Raw genomic sequence first — 20,182 nt, 5'->3', positions numbered from 1 at the left:
GCTTGATATTTTTTTTTTCACTTCACGACTGATGATGGCAGTCCTTCCATGACCGATGTTTATGTCCGTAACACAACTTGTACAAAAAGGAAAAGTCAGCCCTCTTCTGGAACGTTTGATGAAAGGAAATTCATCGGAATAAGTATCTTTAAAATTGATTAAATATGTTTTTGCTTATCATTATTCATGCTTTGTTATAGCGCACGTACGTAACTTCAACAAAAGAAATTTTGACCACACATGCATCACCATAATCTTCAATTATTATCCAGGACTATTGGCTGCTAAGTCATTTCCCTGCACGATAAGACAAACAACTTTCTTGTTACCATCGGAGGGTTTGTAAAATTTCCTTAAAAAGGAAATTTCCCTATTTACGACGTGTGACGTCATTTCGAAAGGGAAAAAAAAGAGTCTTCATGCCCCACAAGAAATTCCTTAGGGATTGTTTTCATAAGCGGGGATTTTTTTAATGAAGTAGGGAATTTTTAGGGACAATTAGGGATTTTCGTAAAAATTCGGGAGATTTAAGAACTTTTCGGGAGATCGAGCGATGAAGATAAAATTCGGGAGACTTGGCAGCTATGATAGCTTAACAACCATTGAAACTAGAAAGCTTCCATTCCATTATAACCTGAGCATAGAAACTCCCGAAAAATTGTGCTAAAATAACATTTCATAGTAGAGATGGGATGAATATAAGGCCCTTTTGTAGAATGTAGCAGTCGGTTCAGCTAAATAATCTAAGTACATCAAACTAATTAAAAAAAATTATGTTAATTAGAATTTTTCCTCACAAATTAAAAATTTACTTTGATTATATTTTCAGACGAGCCAACTTTTGAAATCTAGAAATCCGGAGATTCTACTGGGGAGGGGATATAACCCGGGATATAAGCCTTTTAACCAAGCAGGTTGGGTAATGCAGGTGAACCCCCCCCCCCCTCTGGCACTCGCAGACTCGATCAAAAAAAAAAATTTTTTTTTAATCAATTAAGAAAAAGTTACATGTTACATTTCTTCCCCCCCCCCCCCCCCCAAGGCAGGTTCTGCATTGTCCCTGAGCAGAATATAATTCCATGTCAAACCTTCAGTGCAAAATAGAGAAATCACATCTACATACTGTTCATAAAATATGTGTTTCCTTTCGTGAATGCTATCAGTGATTGATAATCTTGGGTATATGAATTCTTAAAAGCTTTATATTTAGCTGTATATAGCTTAAAGTTTCACATTTTCTTTCTGAACACGTTTAATCGGAAGAAACAATTTAAAAAAAAAACTCAAATTACAAAGCAGCCGACGAAAAAACTGTGTTTACCGCACCGCTGTTAATGGAATACAATAACGATTATACAGAAATTTCGGCAACCAAGGTCATGCTCCTGATAAATGATTGCTGATAAACATAAACACTACGAAAACGAAGTCGAGTCTTTGCCAGTTGCTTAAATGCGGCCACAGAGACTTTTTTAAGGCTGCTCAATGGAAATGACTACGGCTGTCCTCTATGGGTGTTTTCCCTAACGATGACGGTAATGATTGACGCCACGACAACGTGAAAGCTCGAGTAAAATCTGATTTTCTGCCAAAATCCGAAGTCTCCCGCCTAAATCGGGACAGTCGGCAGGTCTGTATTTTATTGTGTTGGTGTATATCCCTATCTGTAGAGGAGGTTATGTCACGAGTGAATTTCTAGAATAACGAAAACATGAAACTAAAAATAAAATCCTGCTGCGATAATGTGGAAGGGAGCTTGAATTACACAAGTTCACTAACTGAAGTATGTACCAAGACAAGATATGTATTGAGACACAGAAAGCAGCAAAAGGGGAAAAGAACATCTAAAGAGGGGAAAAATAACAATAAGTCAAATTTTATGATGCATTGCTTTTTGATTGACATTTTCTTAATTAGATTTAAAATATTGTAACAAGTGTTGGGAAAAAAATTGATTCTGTAAGTAATATTAAAATACAATATACCATTGTTAAATTTGATTGTCAGTATCATGGCAATAAAAATCTTTCCATTACCAGTTTTTAATATTTATCAAAATAATTAATTACATAATTAAAAAATTCATTATTAATAATTTGAAATTACCAATAATTTCATTTTCAATCAAAACACTAATTTTTATTATAATTGCGATGAATTTTGAGAAGATTAATATTCATTACCCGAATATTCAGTATTCGGCCAAATCACTATTTGTGCCATATCAGTAGACCAAAAAAATCAAAAACTACAATTTGTCCCATCAGCCCTAACCTTCCCATATTTGAATGTACTCGAGTAGTGTGGCACGTGCGCACAAGTGAAATTATGATTCACATGAATATTGTCATAAGCCGCTCTAATTCAAATGGAACCAATACTACCAAATTTCTCTTTAAAGTTAGTAAACGAGAGTTAGCAGTATAATTTATTGCTACTTTAGAAAGTAGCACTTTACTGCTACTTAGGGAGTATATATTATAAATACAGTAGAGCCTTAATTCAAATGAATTAGAAATATAACTAATTTTGATCCCTGAAAGTTCAGAATAAGTAATTTCTGTCCAGATATTTAAAGTTACAAACGAAAGTCGTCATCATCATCATTATTATGAGCCACCTCTGGTTAGATGGAACTTGAAAAATTGAATTCATGAACTTTGATTATCTGGGTTCTATTGCACTGCACTACTATCAAATTTATTCAACTTACACCATGCCATTTGAGGAATCACAAACAGAGACAGAACTGTCGTGGCTAACCCAAGCCAGCTTGGATCCGTCAGCAGAGAAACTAATTCCATGAACCCATCCACCTGGGGTACAAAAGAAAACACACAATTATAGTTACATTAAAATATCAATAACAATTATAGTTATATTATTAAATTGCCAGCAACACACCATCAGTGTGATTAAAGTGAGCAACTTAACACACAGACATGTTTGGTTCTTAAATTTACTGCAGAGACCATAACAAACAGAAGATCTTCATTAATCCTGCACTACAAATAGTGACTCACACGTTTATTTGCAGAGATGCTCAGAGGACTCTGCGTTTTATTCATAGGTACGTACACTAGAGCAAACACGAAATGGTGTCCTTCTATTTCGTGATGTTCATGTTCCTGAAAACAGCAAATCATAGATGACCACCACTGAAACTACAACTGGAAGTGGGAAAAAAGTTAGATTTTCCAAACAATATCATGACTGGGGGAACAGTGTGGAGATCACAAGAAATTGCAACCTGAAGAAACTGATAACATATGGCAGAAACGGTACCATATTTTGAATAGAGAAAGAAAACTTGTTTTCTAATGATTCATTCCCTTGGAGAGACACGATATCAATACCATCACTGCGTATTCTGACTAAATGTCTTTTACACTCATAATTCATTGTTTTCTGTTATAATTTAAATCATTGTGCTAAATTGTTAATTTTATATATATATATATATATATATATATATATATATTGTATCCTTCACTTCAAACATCTTAGCATCCAGCAAACATGATCAAAGCAGAGATTGGCCATCATCACAAATGACACTTGTTATATTACTTTATAATATAATATAAACCAATAAAATTTTGAAGAAAACCTTCAAGATCAGCAGCAGGAAAAAAATTTATCAGCTAAGTAAGAAAAATAATTTAAATCCTTGAAAATGCATCCCTTATTTGAAATTGAAATGCTTACCATTATTGTACTCGGCCATAACATTTCCAAAAGGCATTTTGGAACCCCATGAAGTTGAATTTGGTTTCTTTTCTATTTCCCTAATATATGTTGAAAAAACTCTGCAAACAAAAACACAGAATATTAATAAAGCAAATGAAACACATTGTGTGTGTAGTTGAGTGTTAAAAGAAAGGTAGCGGCATTGGCTGTACAAAAAATTCACACACACAAAGTGATCAGATTTCAGAAGACAGAAATGTGATTCTGTCAAATACAGCAAAATTGTTTATAAATATTGTTGATTCCCAATGTATATTACAGCAGATATTAATGATCAAACACTAATAGCATTAAAAATGTTTCAGAACAGTATTTTTCAATGGATCCCACTTATGTTTGGAACACTGTTATAAAAAAATTGTTGTAAGCTGGCAAATGCTTTATATACAAATACAAATACAACGCCACAACAGGCAAATTGCCCAACGAGGTGGCTGACTTAAGAACATCGTGGATCCCCGAGCCATTTTTTGGAGGTCCTACCTACTACTGCTACACCACACATGCACCCCCCCCCCGCTAAACCCCCCAACGAATCGGTACATGCGGGAATGTGCGTGTACGTGTAGTGCAACCTGACGTAAAGTTTGTTTCTGTGTAATGCTTGTTATGTGTAGTGCTGTCATCTGCCCCCAGTTTTTCTAACTATGAGTGAAGTGTTATGATTGAACGATTTATCGTTGTAGGACTGTTGCTCTCTGTGGCGAGACTTTTTAACGGGGAGATCGGCTCGCATTTGCACCTTGAAGTTGGGAACCACAGAAAGCCAACTTCAGCCGACCACCACTGTGGGGTTCGAACCCGGATCCTCGCATCACGAGTCCGTCACTGTAACCACTCGACCACCACAGTGGCAAATGGGGATCTCTATGAGTATCAGCAAGATGGTGAGTTGGGAACAGGAAAATAATTAGTACTAAGTAGAGAAATGTTCCAAATGGGAACATCATAAGCAAGGACCGGAAGTTGTTGATCTAAAAATCCTGAAAATTGACCACAAAAAAAACCCAAAAAACTTGAAAAAATGTCAAAAACTATAAGATTTAGAAGAAACAAAAATATTCCCCAAAAATAACCAAAAATTTGGTTAAAATAACAAAACAAATTTCTTTAGAAACTGAACCAGTCATTATATTGACTGGAAATCAAAGAAAAAAGTTATAGTATCTTTCGAAAATCACACTCATTTTGATTAGATTTAATCAAAAAATGTCAATTTCTTCAAATAAACAATTCATAATTTGTGATTGGGTTAAGAGAAATCTAGACTAAATAGACATTTCTGAAAAGACAAGATAAACTTCTCTCAACATCAATAGATGGGGATATCTCGATGGAGGGGAACTGATCTACTCAATGTTCTCTTCAATTTCAAAACTTTAAAGACATCAAAAATTTCTACAGGCAATAAGTTTGCTTTTTTCCCCATTATTATTATTTTTTTTAAATTTTATGACAGGAAATTGGTCTAACCCACTTTTAGCACACTGAGCTCCACACTTTTCTGCAAAGACAGAAAGGTAGAAGGCTGAAGATTAATCTTATGTACTATATCAATTCGCAAAAAAACTTACGAAATTTTACTGCATGAAGCAATACCATTAGAACTTTTTGAATTCTCATTTTCATTTATTGTTTGGTTGAGTGTGTGGCCAGCTATTACAATTTTTACTAAATACTTAATTTACCCGAAATTAATTCTAAACTTAGTTTGTCGTCTAAAGTTAAGCGATGAAAGTATTTTTTTAGGCAATTTTAGCTTTTTTATTTTGAAAAAAATTTCAAAAATGAAAAATAACCTAAATATGACAAAGAATGCCCTAAAACCTGAAAAAATGTAACAAAAGTGAATAAGTATTGAAAAATGAAAAAAAAAAAAAAAAATCAACATCCGGGCCCTTGGTTATAAGCAAGATTTCTGGAATTTATTCATTTAAAAAACAAGACAAAACAAAAATGAATAGGGGTAACAGCTATATCGTACAATAACATAAAAATTGATAAAAGAAAATAGATAAACTTACCTTGCCATAAAGTCACTTGAGCCACAGGCAATTAACACATTATTTGGATGCCAATCGAGGCTGAAATCAATAGTTTAAGTTTAACTCACATGTAAATCTCATGGTATAAATTCCTGAAATAAATAGTCAAATCACGAAAAGTAGAATGTGTAGAGCCCAACAAAAAACTGAGTTATCATTAGTAATATTTATTTTACCCCCCCCCCCCCGCCCTGAAATCAGAATTTCGGAAAGGGGGGGGGGGTAAACATAAATATTTTTAATAACAGTGTCATTTATAAATACTGTATTAGTATAAAATGTCAAACTTCAGGTCCTGATAAATTGGCAAGGATGAATTATCCTAATGCCTAATTATTGAATGGGAATAAAACAGAACACGTGAAACATAGATTGTTATGTTGTTTTGCACAAACATGGAAGTGCTGCATGATTCTTAACCCTTGCAAGCCAGAAAAATTATAAGATTAATGCAGTGTATACTGAATACGTGCATCTCTTTTTCAATTCAACCCATGTTAAAGGTAGTTTTTTTATTTGATGTGTAATAAACACTTTTTACAGCTAAAACTACTGTACTTCCATTGATGTACACCTTGTTGCAATACACCCCTACAAGAATTATCAGTTATAAACCAGACTTGCATTAAGATAGACAATTTTTAGCCACCTATAAATCTTACAATGAGGTTTTACTGCGTGTATTCTGAGTATAGACATATATATACACAATATGTATTTGTATAAATGAATATTAGAAAGCAAAATTATTCTCTATGAAAAATTCAGTAATTTATGATGTACTTCAGTTTCATTTATGTTTGAAGATAATCCCCATTTCATAAATAATTTATTCTTTTTTTTCTAAATCTGAAACTTTCAACTTGTACTTCAAATTTTTGAAAAATCTGTGCATAATCAAAATTTGTACAGACATTTGAACACTGAATCAATTTGCAACTGGGTCAAAGCGTAATTGTGATTTTGACATGATCGGACGTGAAACAAATGATTTCCCAAGTGCAGATGACCAAGTACATGGCCATTGGTCAGTGTTTATACAAGATGTTTTTTGGAACAAATATCCAAACATCACCCTTCACTCGGAATTTGTAATACAGATGGCAGCACTAAAATTCACACACAATACTAGACACACACACTTACACTTCCAGCACAACTCAATCGGCAAAAAGAGTTACGCTTGGTTTGAAAGAAAGCATTTATACAAGAAAAACTTGAGTAAAAGGAGGCAGAGAAAGAAATACTTTTATTTATGTATGCCACAGCTTTAATTTCAACACTATAATAAACAGATATTCAAGTTATCAGAATTTGACGTATCAAAAATTGGTTGCATATTTTTAATCATAATACTCACCAATTGACAGTTGATCTAATTGTCTTTTTGATGTGTTTACTTAACCACCAGTTATTAGTTTCATCGAAATAACAGACAGATATTAGCCTAGCTCCACTTCCCACAGCAAATTTTGTTTCTAAAAAACAAGAAAACATATTTTACATTATATATGCATGCAAATTGTACAAACTATCTTCAATAAATTTTCCATCACTAAATTCACAATATACTTGTCATTATGCATGTCAAAGTTGCAACATGAATGCTTTTATTATAATGATCTCATATCATTCATTCATATCATCTCACTCATATCTTGAAAGCAGTTGTTGGAGCTAAGTTCATTTCATTTAGATTGTCAAAAAGCCAAAACAAATAATTATGATTTCTTTTTCTTTATTAAACTTATTAGTGTATCATCAAGTGCCACAATGATAGACTTGAAATACTTTCTGTGCCTGTCATATGCAGGTGCTTAATGTATTAACATCCCATCGCTCATATGTCAAACAAAATCCTTAAAAATATACCAATTTGTTGAATGAAATAGCACAACTAGCAGCAGCACTGACCTAAAGGCGACCACCTAACGCATGTTGCAGCTCTATTTATCCGCAGAAGGACAAGAGTTGGTTTCCATTCACCATCTTCTTTTGTCCACACATATGCATTTCTATCCTAAATATAATACAATGTCATCAGCTCACAAGCACAGAAAAAGAAAAAAAAAATGGGTATCACAATAAATTCAATGTGATGCAAATCGGCATACAAGTATAGAACTAAAATCGGGTTACACATGTGACAAAAGCATCTAAGTTTAGTAAAAAAAAAAAGAGGATATAAGAAATATGCACATGACAACTTAATGGCAATGGTGACCCAACACCCAAAATTTCTCAAGCCCATTTCTATAGCCACTGAAAACCCGTCTGACTCATCTGCTATTTGTGTGCAAAGTGTGACATCAATATTATCACTACAGTCAAAAGCTGTTCCCTATGCCATTAGATGTCACTTTTAAGAGGAAAACAGTTTTTGTTATAAGGAAGGAGGGGGATAGATTCAATTGGCTCTTGATCATACAAGAAAAACAATTTAAAATAAAATGCATCAAATCAATGATATTACCAATTATATAAATAATAATATTGGTAATATTACCAATAATTACCACTAGTTCAGAGTTATAGTTGTTTTAATTTCAGTGATATTAAGCCATATAATTAAAAACATTTCTGAATGCATAGTAAGATTAAAGAATCAAAATTAAGAGCTCTTAAAATTAAATTAACAATTTCACATACCAGATCTGGTTGTAATAATAACAGGGTATTACGTCAGAATTAAGAAGATCAGAGGTGAAGATCCGAATCATTTTACACGAAGAAAAGTCCAGTGGGACGGACGACTCAAGGTGCGCCATATTTCTCAAGGAGAGAACCACGTGCGTAGATGTTCTTGCAGATCGTGGTCGAACCGTTGGGGCACCATCTTGGAAACCGTGGACGAACCACATGGCCTCAGTCATCTCCTTCCATTGTGATGACAATTGGATCTCTGTTACACTCAACCATACTCAGTTCATTTGAGTCGGGTGTTCACATATTTCCATATCTTATTTCCTTCATTCACTGTAGCATTATGTTTTGTTTTACATTTTAGGATTATAGAGTTCCCTTATCACTGTACATCATCTCAATTACCAGAGCCGAGGTAAAGACCACCTCGCTCGATTGCTGTAGGAACCAGAAGCCAGAAAAACTTGTCTTTTTTTCTCTTTCCGCTTGTTATCCAGAATAGGTTTTTCTTTGTGCCAAAACAGCCTCTTGGCAACGGTGTGTCGGCTTGTTGGCGGGAAAGGTGTGTGACTTCAAGTTATATAAGCATCATGTTGAAGGTCTGTCTGCTCTCTGCGGAGCAGATAGTTTTAAAATAAGAAACCGGCTAGTATTCATGCCTCAAAGCTGGAAAACTGCAGAAAACCAGTTTCAGCAATCACCACTGTGCCACCTATGGGGCTTGAACCTTGATTTGAGTCCTTCACGATGCCTACACGACTACAGTGACAATGCTTATGCTATCTACTGAACAGCAGTATTTCTGAATCATCAATCATCAATTTTTCCCAAGTGTAAAAACACATTCTTCAACTCAAAATGTTGAAATATTTCAAATATATTGCCTTAGCTCTACCTGATATCAACTACATATGTCAATCATTTACGAAAATTAACCACACAGTTAGCCTAAAACTATTTTCATTTAGAATGAAATTATCCAAAAAAGCTATTACAGTATCAGGCAGATAAAGCAGTTTTACAATTTATTAACTAGAAAGAGCAAAAAATTTAAAATTCTCTTGTAACGAGAAGATGAAGTCTTATAATGACAATATTTACAGCTATTGTGAGCTGTCATTATACAAACTTTACATCTCACTTCCAATGGGGGAAAAGGTACCAATTACTATTTTCAATGCATGCAGAATATACTGAAAGTTGTAGAACAATCAGTGCTACTGCAGAACAATCTGGAAGAGTTAAAGAAACTGTAGAAAACACTATTATGGTGATTTTTACTGCAGAACATTTCCAATCAGTGGAGGGTTTGTTGTAGAATGATGCAAAACATTTTGCTTTCAGGCGCTGCAGCAGTAAGTTTGAAAATGCTGACAGAGAGCAATACATAGGCATATGACCACAGGCATTTCCAGTTCAAAAAACACGATCACTTAAAATGTAAGAAGTTTGATAATGCTTAACATTACAAAAACTAAATCTGGGAACTAAGAGATTACAGTTGTCCCCCCCCCCCCCATATTCGCGGGGGTTACGTTCCAGGGAGTAACAGTGAATAACCGAAACCAAAGTTTTTCTTGTATATCTCATTTATTGAACAGCGTGAGAAGAGTAGGGTAGCACAGAGGTATAAGAAAATGTAAGAGAGGATACAGCAATTGTTGGCGATGTTTTTTAAAAGAACATTGTGATTTCTGTTTGCCGTTTCTTCATCATATCATGTTGGAATGTGATGACAAGGCTTCCTCTACCAATTTTTCCACATGTGAAGAACATACCATAGAGGGATCTATATCATGAAAATAATATATTGCTGATTTGAATGTGCGAAGCCCTTCCGCTATGTTACTCATGGTGAATTTGCCTTCTATTTCTTTATCTTCTTCATCTGGTACCATTTCAGGTTCAAGAGCAGTCAACTTGCATTAATTCCTCCTCTGTCAATACCTCTGAATTGCTATAATTAGCTGTTCAACCTCCATATCCATAACATTGAACCCTTTTCCACCCACGTGTTTTGCTAAAGTGACAAGGTCTTTTATAATCTCTTCAGTTGGCTATGCAGAAATGGTTGTGTCCTTTAGCGCACATTGTGGCCAAAGACTAATTAAACCCAAGATGACTTTCTCTCTTGGGAGCTGCCACCGCTCTAGTGATGACAGTATTGTCATTAGTGAGCCATCCTAAACATGCACAACTCAAATTTTATAAACAAAACACATGAATGACGATTTCTGGGTGTTGCAAAAAAAAATAAAAAAAATCCAATAAAGGAAAAAACTGTGAATATGTGTGATAAAATGATAGAAGATATGGTACTGAATATATTTTATGTCTCGTTATCATTCATATAACTTTGAGAGTTTCACAGGATACTTTAGGCAAAACCCATTATAATGTCAATGAAGATATACTGAGGGAAAAATATTTTAAAGACAAACAAGAAAACAATTTAAAAAAAAAAACACTTACAGCAGAGCATGTAACTATACGATTTGTATTAGGAGCCCAATCGATGCTTGTAACTCTTAGTTCGTGCTGAGTGAGGACATCTTTGCATGTCCATCGATCATTTTCTTGCTTATATACCCTAACATCACTGCTGTTCAATGACATCGCAAGCTCTGAAAGAAACATGGAAATTAAAAAAAAAACGAGTACATGCAATCTTGAAGCAAACAAAAACTCTCTGATAATTTTCTGTTTCTTCCCTATTATAGCAGCATTGCAAGAAAAGGAAAATTACAATGTGTTTATTAATTAAGGATAACGTCAACAATAATTAATAATTTTAATGATAATAAAGGTGGAAACCAGGGCTGGACAAATCTATTGCCTGACATGCAGAAATCTTGACCGGGCACATATTTTTGTCTGACGGTAGTATATAAAAGATACACTCAACCCATGACACATGGGCCCAAATGTGGGCCTCTTAGTCATCTGATGTGATCCATTAAAAAATTAACAAATCATTCAAGTAGCCCACAAAAAGATTATCAAATCATTTAAGTGGCTCTCCAGCACATTTCTAGATCATTTAAGCTGCCAACGGCCACATCGAGGTCACTTTTGCAACCCCAATCATACATCCAAATCACTTTAATATAACAAACCACTATTTAATGAATTCCTCAATACAAAGAATTCTTTCTGAAGTCCTTGTGCGTAAATCTGTGTTGATCTCAATGCATGATATAAAAAGTTTTTCTTTGATTCAAGTAATAAAAATACTGGTTTAATTTTATCTGTTAAATCGGGACACAACTTTAATTGTCACTTTTGGCATCATATTTAACAGTTGTCGATTTCCCGTATTTGAAATCCTAATTCCCCATACTTTTCTTGAGAAAACATGATCAGTCTAGGATTGCAAGGACTGGGGAGTTTCGTTCTGGGATTTTTCATTTTTGGAAAGAATAATTTGAGGAATTTTTTTAAATAAAAATACAAAAAATTGGAAGAAGAATCTGGTTTCAGATAAAAAGATTTTAATAATTATCAACAAAATTGGAAGCATTGGCATCTATCGTACCACCCTCAGACATTATTTAACAATTACATACAAAAAATTTTTTGATACCAATACCCAATCTTCTAGTTGCTACAGCAACCTGGCATCTATTTTACCACACACCAATTCCGGTCGTATCGTCATACGGCAATTTCCTACCGATGGAGTTGGGTGAGACGTCATCTATCAACGGTCGTCCTAGGCTTTGTAGGTAGGTCTTGGTAGTCTTTCAAGTCATAAATAGTCTTGTTTTCTATGTTCTTCTCTCGGATATAATTTACATCTAATGAACATTTTTGCACTGCAGCCACTTGGGCGTGACAACTTTGTGTCTGAGATTTGTCAGGCACTGGCTATATTGCATAGAAGCAACTTCATAAACCATTTAATGAAAACTTGACAAATCGTAGAAAAATCTAGATCAGCGATTCCCAACGTGGGCATTAACACCCACTTGGGGGCAATGGAAAGTTCTAGGGGGGGGGGGCAGAAGTTACGGGTATACCATTCAATCCTATGGGTTAGATTGCATTGGAGAAAAAATGTCTGAAGGGGGGCAATGGGACAAAAAAAGTTGGGAAACTACGATCTAGATGCACGTGCAGCTAGAGAGAACCCTCAGAAAAATCACTTTTTGGTTCTGGTCGAAATGAATCATTAACAGCCTCTGGCATTATTTTTTTTTTAATGAATAAGAATTCACATAAATTAATTGTTTTTGAGTGGCTTTCCAAGCATCCTTATTTTAAGAAAATGATTAGCTGTTCCATAGAAAGGCAATGAACTATGCTATAATTACCTGTTCTGTCATTATTCCACGCATGACAGGTGATCGGCTCAACACCAAAATTGTGTATCTCAGTCATCGAGGCGAAGAAAAAAATAAAAATCAACTCAAACCAGCAAAATGGAAACAAAATTTCAAATCCTGGAACAAAACAGTCAGTTTGATATAAAAACGGTAGAAATATAACAAAACACAGACGCATAAAGGCAATCATATATTATAGTAATTATTGAGAAAGGAACAGCTACAGTTCTATTTATCCCGGATGGGACAAGCGCCAGGTTATCATGGCAACTAGAAAATAAGTATTGGTGCTTTACGAAATGTGGTTGCTAAATTGTGGTAAATTTCTAAGAGTGTAAGGGAAATAAAATTTTCTGATTTTGTTGCGCTATGTCTTTTAACATGGGGAAAATAAGAGTGGATTCCCCATCTACAAACATTCTTTAACATAAAAATGTCTGTCCGCACAGCCTTGACATGATAGATATTAATATGTTCATTGGTTCCACATTAAAGAATGTTTGCAGTATATGACACGAAACGGTCAGTGTCTGTAGATAGGAATCCACCCTAAAATAAAGCATTATTTAGGACCGTTTTTCTTGAGCAAAACCTAAGAAATTTGGCCGTCTAAATGTTCTTTCTATTTGTCACACACAAAGTCCTGGTATAATACGTTTATTTTTCAACATTTCCTTCGAGATTTTCTCTCCAGCCTGTTGGCGCTTTTCTTCTGTGTGAGTTTTTTACCCGTTTGCTATTATTTCCTTAGGCTTCTAGGCAGTCTATCTTTTTTTTAGTGTTAGTTATTGCCTGAAGGAGACATCACTTTTGAATACACTGCAGCATTTGAATTGATCAACTTCATTAGTATTTCCAGGCTTTTTTGTTTATGTTGTATATGGTGTATCATACATTATTTTTTTTGTGGGAATATTTTATTTTGGACTTGTTCTCATATTTTTATTTCAATTAATTTTTGCAGTTTTAATTCCGTCACATTTCTATTGAACCCACGGAGCTTCCCTACCATTGCATTATTCAGAAGAGAGTCAGGGTTTTTATTATTTTTAAGCCCGTATCTGGTTTAAGGATGTTGTATTTTTAATCTTAATCCCTTATTTCATACGTACAAGATTATTTTGTTTGTTGTTAGTTTTTACCTTATTTTTCGTTTTGATGACCATAGTATTATCCCCATTTTAGTGATGGGTTGGAGATTCTTTTCTTTGGCAAGAAAGACATTTGGAAGCATGACTCTTATTTCCCTCTTGGCAACTTCTCATCATGCCTTCCAATGTTTTTCTCAACAGTGAAAAAAACTGCAACACATTGCCAAAAAGGAATTATACTATGGCTGAAGTAGTTAATTAAATTTTACATCATCAAGTGCTCTAAAATCTTATGTAAATGATAAGTAGTGAATGATCATTGGATAGGCTAATACGAAGCCACACCCATTCTACTCAATCATTTACCAGCTAAATCCATGTGTAAACAGACGTGAACATTAACATACATTCTTAAGTACTTGACTACTTAAAATTTAGTCAACACTTAATCATTTAACTCATGTAAAATCAGCCTACAGCTGGAAAACACATTGGGCCCAGGCATCTAGCTTCAACAGAGTGCTGACTGCTGCTGACATTCTAATACAAATGGACACAACTATGCCACCAGACTTAAATTGCCAAGATCCAGCCTAGCTTTGTGATAGAGACTGGAACAAAGTGTGTGAATCTAACAGTCTGAGTCAAGTGCATATCTAGTGTCTAATTTTCTTACTGCTGCCATCTACATTTCAATTGTCAAATGGAATATTATTGAATATTTGTATAGTGCCTGTTACTCTGTGGCAAGACTTTTCAATGGGGAGATCGATTCACAGTTGTGCTTCAAAGTTGGGAAGCACAGAAAAATAAATTTAGCCAACCACCACTGTGGCGCTCATAGAGTTCAAAAACAAGGTCCTCGTGCAATTCGAGCTCTTGTGACATTCTAAAAGTTTACCAAATTGAACAAAAAATTTGGTACCAAACCAGCATGGATCAGTAGAACTTCACCACCGAATGGAGTCATTCACAAGAAATGTACTCGATATCAAAGCATCACTTTTACTCGATATCAACGCGCAACTTTTTGCACACAGGAACCATATCAATTTACTAACACCCAACAATGTTGTAAGTTTTCCGTGACTTTTGAGTGATTGATGAACACATCCATTTCAGTTGCGCTCAATCAGTACTATACCGATTCAAGTTTCAGCATTCTTAGCTATGGCTTTCTTTCAAACGGAGCACTACTCAGCTCTATCATCATCAGCGATTTACTACTTAGTGAGTTGTGCTGGAAGTGTAACTGTGTATGTACCTAACAGTGAGTGCATATGTAGTATTGTGTTTGATTTTTCAGTGCTGCCATCTACATTCCAGAAGTGAAGTGAGCAATGTGTTAGGATTGAATTACATTTGTACTGTTTGTAGGTTGGTTGCTCTTTGTGGCAAGATTTTTTAAAGGGGAGATCGGGCTCACATTCGTGCCTTGAAGTTGGGAACCACTGAAAACAACTTCAGCCGACTACCACTGTGACAAGAGTGAGTTCAAACCTCGAACCTCACGACTCGAGTCCGTCACTATGACCACCACAGTGGCTCTTAGCTATGGCTGTAGACAATACCCATAGACTGTGCTCATAACTAAAAAAAAAAGTTAAAACTTATCGAAACTAATCAAAGATTACTTTGCATCAGAAGCTGTCAAAGAGTACGTGACAGTTTCCAAGGCGTTGCCTGGACTTGAATAGAGAAGACAGTACCTAAAGTTTTTAGGAAAGTAAGGACACCATGGTGTTTTCATTCCACATTTCATTCGTTACCCTCACTCTTAGATACTTGGTACTAGAGCGAGCAAAACGCTTGAAAAACTCAAATCTTCAATGGTCTCTTAACTCAATGTGACCCAGAAAAATCCCCAAAAAAATATTGGACACCAGAACATGGAACTCGGGTAAACCTCAATAATTCCCCTCCAAGAGAACACTCTTGAATCCAATATACCAGGGCTTGACAACCAAAAAAAAAATATTCAGGTACCAACCAAATTTTTCAGCCAGGAGTTTATTTTTTGGTCAAGGAAAAGTCCTGAATAACCATTTTCGTGGCTTTTCTGGGACAATAATTCTTCCAGAATTGACAGACATGTTGTGAAATCAAAAAATTTTGCTTCATCATCAAGCAGGGTCCACACCAACCATGCTACACAATTTCGAGCTGTGCAAAAAGTGATTTTTCAGGTGTGACAATGCAAATTGATCATTAAAATTACTTTCTCTGTGCTAGCCACACCCCAAAAACAAAAAAAACTATTTCCGCAGAGCTCAAAATCGCAGGGGTGGGACAAATATAGACCCAGCTTAAGACTCTAATTTCATAATTGTATATAGAACATTTTACGTGTCAATACTGTATTTTCTAGTTGCAAATGACAACCTGATGCCCGGGATTTGTCAAGGCCCGCTTACAACAGAACCTCTCGATAAGGGACATTCATGGACTGAAGATTGCCCGCTAACGAGGAGTGTCCATTAATGGGTAGTAAAATATATTGAAGCTGCAAAAGGCGTCTGTCTGCCAGGGATTGACAAATCAAAAAAAGATGTAGGCAGCAGACAAATTTGTCAGGAGAGCCAACAATACTTTTTCTTTCAAGAAAAACAGTCTTAAATAATGTTTTTTCTTTTTACTTTTCAGAGAATTAATGACCCCTTTCCATGTTGGAAAGAGACACAGGAAATAGCTATAGTATATAGTCCTTTTTTCCATTGGCAATTTTTTTCAGCGATTTCTTTTCTAGCCAATTGGGGATTTTCTTCTTGATCAGCATAGGCAAAGATAGACTTGAAAAAGTGTGGGGCACGATGATGAAAGCAGCTGGATTGCCATTTCTGCTGTTGGTTATCATCTAAAGTGACGTCACCTTTAAACGTCACTAATAACAATAGGCTTTCGCACAGAGAACTACATCTGAACCGAGCCTGTTGGCATTTTAGAGATTTTGTTCTGTTTTGCTACAATATCGTGTATATAAAATTTTCGCAGCATGTTATTAGTTTTCACAGGCTGTACACTTCATATTTCAATTTTTTAAATACTAGCAATTACAGTTTTAATCACAATCATGTTTTTATTGAACCCAGAGAGCTTTTTTTTTTTGCCCTGACTGACCCTTTTTTCTCCTTGTTGCATGATTTAAAGAGAGACCTGGTTCTTAATTACTTTCGATCTCATATGTCCTAATCTTGATTAAAATGAGATTGATCCCTCATTTAGTTCAAAAATATTGTTTTCATTATTAGTTTTTTACAGTCACTTTTTTTTGACAGGCATAGCCATTGCCATAATTCCTTTGATAAGAAAGATGTCTAAGAGCTTGACTTCTCATCATGCTTTCTGGTATTTTTCTTCCCAAAGTGATTATACTATAGCTCTTCCAACACGTCATTATAAAATCGGATGTATTTGATTAGCAATCAAATACAGAAAATTTTCGGCGTTGATACCAATTTCATAGTCACTATGGTGACCTGGTGTCCGCTAATGGAGAGGTTCAACATTCGGTAACCCATGTCCGCCCAATGCTTTCATGTTAGCATTTACAGCGGCAAAGACATTTTAGCCTGTTATCAAATGTCTGATTTGTTCAGACATTCTCAACCTGACAAATGTCTGAAATGTTCAATCATAACCACAAAAAAAGTCATCAATAATAAAATAATTGAGGTAAAAAAACTAGCCCAAAATCCTAATGACTGAGCCAACAGCGAAAACCCAACTCATATACTCACACACAGTTCAAGCTTCCAACACCACCACCACCTCTACACACAGATAATTAGATCAATCAAAACCACCTTAAAAAGATATCTCAAAGAAATTCACACAATCTCACGTCATTTTTTTTTCGACACAACCATCTCTCATTCGAAATCACAAATTTCTTTGAATATCCACGGAAATATTTCTCTTCGTTAATTAATAATCACAAAAATAATGATGATAACATGCCCCCTGTAGCTTCCTCTCGCCACGCCCGCTGCTGGCAAATGTTATCACACAGCCCGCGAGATAACACGCGCGAGAATACAGCTAGGCCTAAAAAAAACACTAGAGAGAAACGGAAATCGCTCTTGGAAACGTCAACCACCGACACCGGATGCGAATATCATCGATACTTGAGGTCCGTTCACTGCTTCATTCTCGAATTATTCCACAATTTTTTTTTCTAAATTCTCGAGAGCACTTCAATAACTATACAGACGAGAAGGCGTATATCATAACTATGACACACACATAAACACTTAATAAGGGGACGATCATCCTCTCTCTCTCTCGCCGGGCGGCGATCGGCCCATAAAGTAATCGACTCGATTAATAACCGAAAACAAAAAAACAGAATCGCTCTTTACCGATCAGTTCATAAATTTCTCCTTCATTTCACAAATTTTTATTTGAAGTTATAATTGTTTTCTTTTTTTTCTTCCCTGTTAATAGTTCCGTCAAATTCTGGACATCACTGCAGCAGCACGACGATTGAAGAGGGGACAGTTTCCGCTTCTGGGATTGGCTGCCGATGATTTACGTCAAACGGAAAAAGGGGGCGGTGGAATGATGATGATGGCACGGACATGAAAAAGAAATTTACGAGAGAAAACATTTCTCTTTAAAACTTTTCAAAATTCACTTTAAAATAAATTACATTTGAATTAGTCTATAGAAAATTTATTATTTTTTCAAATAAATAGTATATTATTGTATTTAAACTTTGGCTTGATAAAATGCATACCATAAAATATTTTACATTATGAACAACCTGACTATATTTTATGAACGGGAAATACCGGGCGTCGCTAATATCGTCGGCGGAGCCTTCGAGGTTGGCTTTAAAAAATACAATAGAAAATTGTACAAACAATGTGAAATATATACACATTTTATGTTGAGTATATGTTCTTTGCCCCCCCCCCTCCTGGAAAAAGTTGAACTGACGGTCCTGACCCAGAAAAAGCAGACGACAGATGAAGAAGGCGTTTCCGAAGAGGAGCCCCAGAAAAAGCAGACGACAGATGAAGAAGGCGTTTCCAAAGAGGAGCCCCAGAAAAAGCAGACGACAGATACGGAGTAAGGCGCTTGATTTATATTGCCAGAAATAATCTCAAAATTCGAGGTGACCACTCCGATATAGAACGACGTAGGGATTTCGTTGGAGACACTAATACTATTTTTCGCGATGGGATGCAGACAAAAATTTCGATGTCAGAATAAGATTTCCGGTAGAAAATCATTTTGGTGGCACAAAAAATTTCTAGTAATACGCAGGCTTTCGATTAATGACTTGTCCGGCAGACAGAGAATGGAAAAGTAATACAGGGAACTTCACAGACCATAGACGTATTCAGGTTATCATTTGTAAATGTGTAACAAAGGTCATGATCAGAGGCGGATTTAACGGCGGGCGCGCCCGGGGCCCCGACTTCTAAAGGGGCCCGAAAACCTAAACTTACGTTTCTATTATTTCTATTTTGAGGGCCCCAATATTTTCTTTTGCGCCAGAAGCCTCGACCGACCGCAACTGGTCATGATTCCCCCCCCCCCCCCCCGAGAAATGGGGCCCGTTAAAGGTAGGAGTCTAGCCTTAGGATGTGGGAAGCCAAGACTAGAGTCATATCAAGCACATCATATGCATTCGGGCAAAGTCATCGGGCCGGTCATACCAAGACCACCTAAATTACACATATAGGTTATATATAGGTTATCTAGGTGGTCGTGGTCATACACACGACTAATAGAGAATAAATGGGGAAAAAGTGAGTCGGAGAGAGGGGAGAGAGAGAGTGAATCATTCACGGCCCATTTTGACTGATGCCAGAGCCCAGCGCTTGAGAATCACTGCCGTACTCAATGTGAATTACCCCCTTGTCATGCTGAAGGAGAGATCAAAGTTTACAATTAGTGCCCCCTCTGGTCCCAGACCCACCTGCTCCCCCTAGTTGCGGCATCGGAAGTACATGCCTACCTATTTCTATATTCATTCTCGAAAATCGTGGTAACAAATCTCATAATGACGAGGCCCCGATGCACTTGACGCCCCTAGTCATGAACCTATCATGCATTACGACGGCCCAGGTTTGAAATACACATTGGGTCATTTATTTTGATTCAGATCAGATTTTTTTTATATAGGAATACTCCGTTTTTTTCGTAATTCAACGAGTCTTACTTGAATTTCTATGGCTTATTGAAATCAAGGAAAAAATTCTACTAAAATTTAAATTATATTTTTTAATTGTTCTTCGACTACAAAAACGAGTATTTATTTCTTGTTAAACAATTTTTTTCGTTGAAATACTACTTTTAATCCGTTGCAACTTGCAGTGAG

The 20,182-nt window shown here is 35.7% G+C and overlaps 1 protein-coding gene across 3 annotated transcripts in view; it reads right to left on the bottom strand.

The window, feature by feature from the left end:
* Arpc1 (Actin-related protein 2/3 complex, subunit 1A) overlaps positions 1-18,368 on the bottom strand; it is a 28,277-nt gene extending 9,909 nt beyond the window's left edge. Inside the window, exons 1-8 of one of the 3 annotated variants that reach the window (XM_089248740.1) lie at positions 18,213-18,368; positions 12,752-12,880; positions 10,911-11,062; positions 7,710-7,815; positions 7,156-7,273; positions 5,775-5,834; positions 3,709-3,809; positions 2,714-2,816 (exon numbers count right to left, since the gene is read on the bottom strand). In XM_089248740.1, coding sequence (XP_089104866.1) covers positions 2,714-2,816; positions 3,709-3,809; positions 5,775-5,834; positions 7,156-7,273; positions 7,710-7,815; positions 10,911-11,062; positions 12,752-12,818 — 707 coding nt within the window. In that variant the 5' untranslated portion in view covers positions 12,819-12,880; positions 18,213-18,368. Of the gene's footprint in view, positions 1-2,713; positions 2,817-3,708; positions 3,810-5,774; positions 5,835-7,155; positions 7,274-7,709; positions 7,816-10,910; positions 11,063-12,751; positions 12,881-17,591 lie in introns of all 3 variants that reach the window. The other 2 variants (XM_089248741.1, XM_089248742.1) reach the window with 2 other exon arrangements.
* Positions 18,369-20,182: the final 1,814 nt, after the last annotated feature.

The sequence above is a fragment of the Pholcus phalangioides genome, unplaced genomic scaffold (genome assembly GCF_987345545.1).
Source record: "Pholcus phalangioides strain wild (caught in Gottingen) unplaced genomic scaffold, Ppha-v1.0 ptg000020l_1, whole genome shotgun sequence".
NCBI lineage: Eukaryota > Metazoa > Arthropoda > Arachnida > Araneae > Pholcidae > Pholcus > Pholcus phalangioides.
The sequence above is the reverse complement of the archived record's forward strand: the minus strand, read 5'-3'. Positions and strand labels throughout refer to the sequence as shown.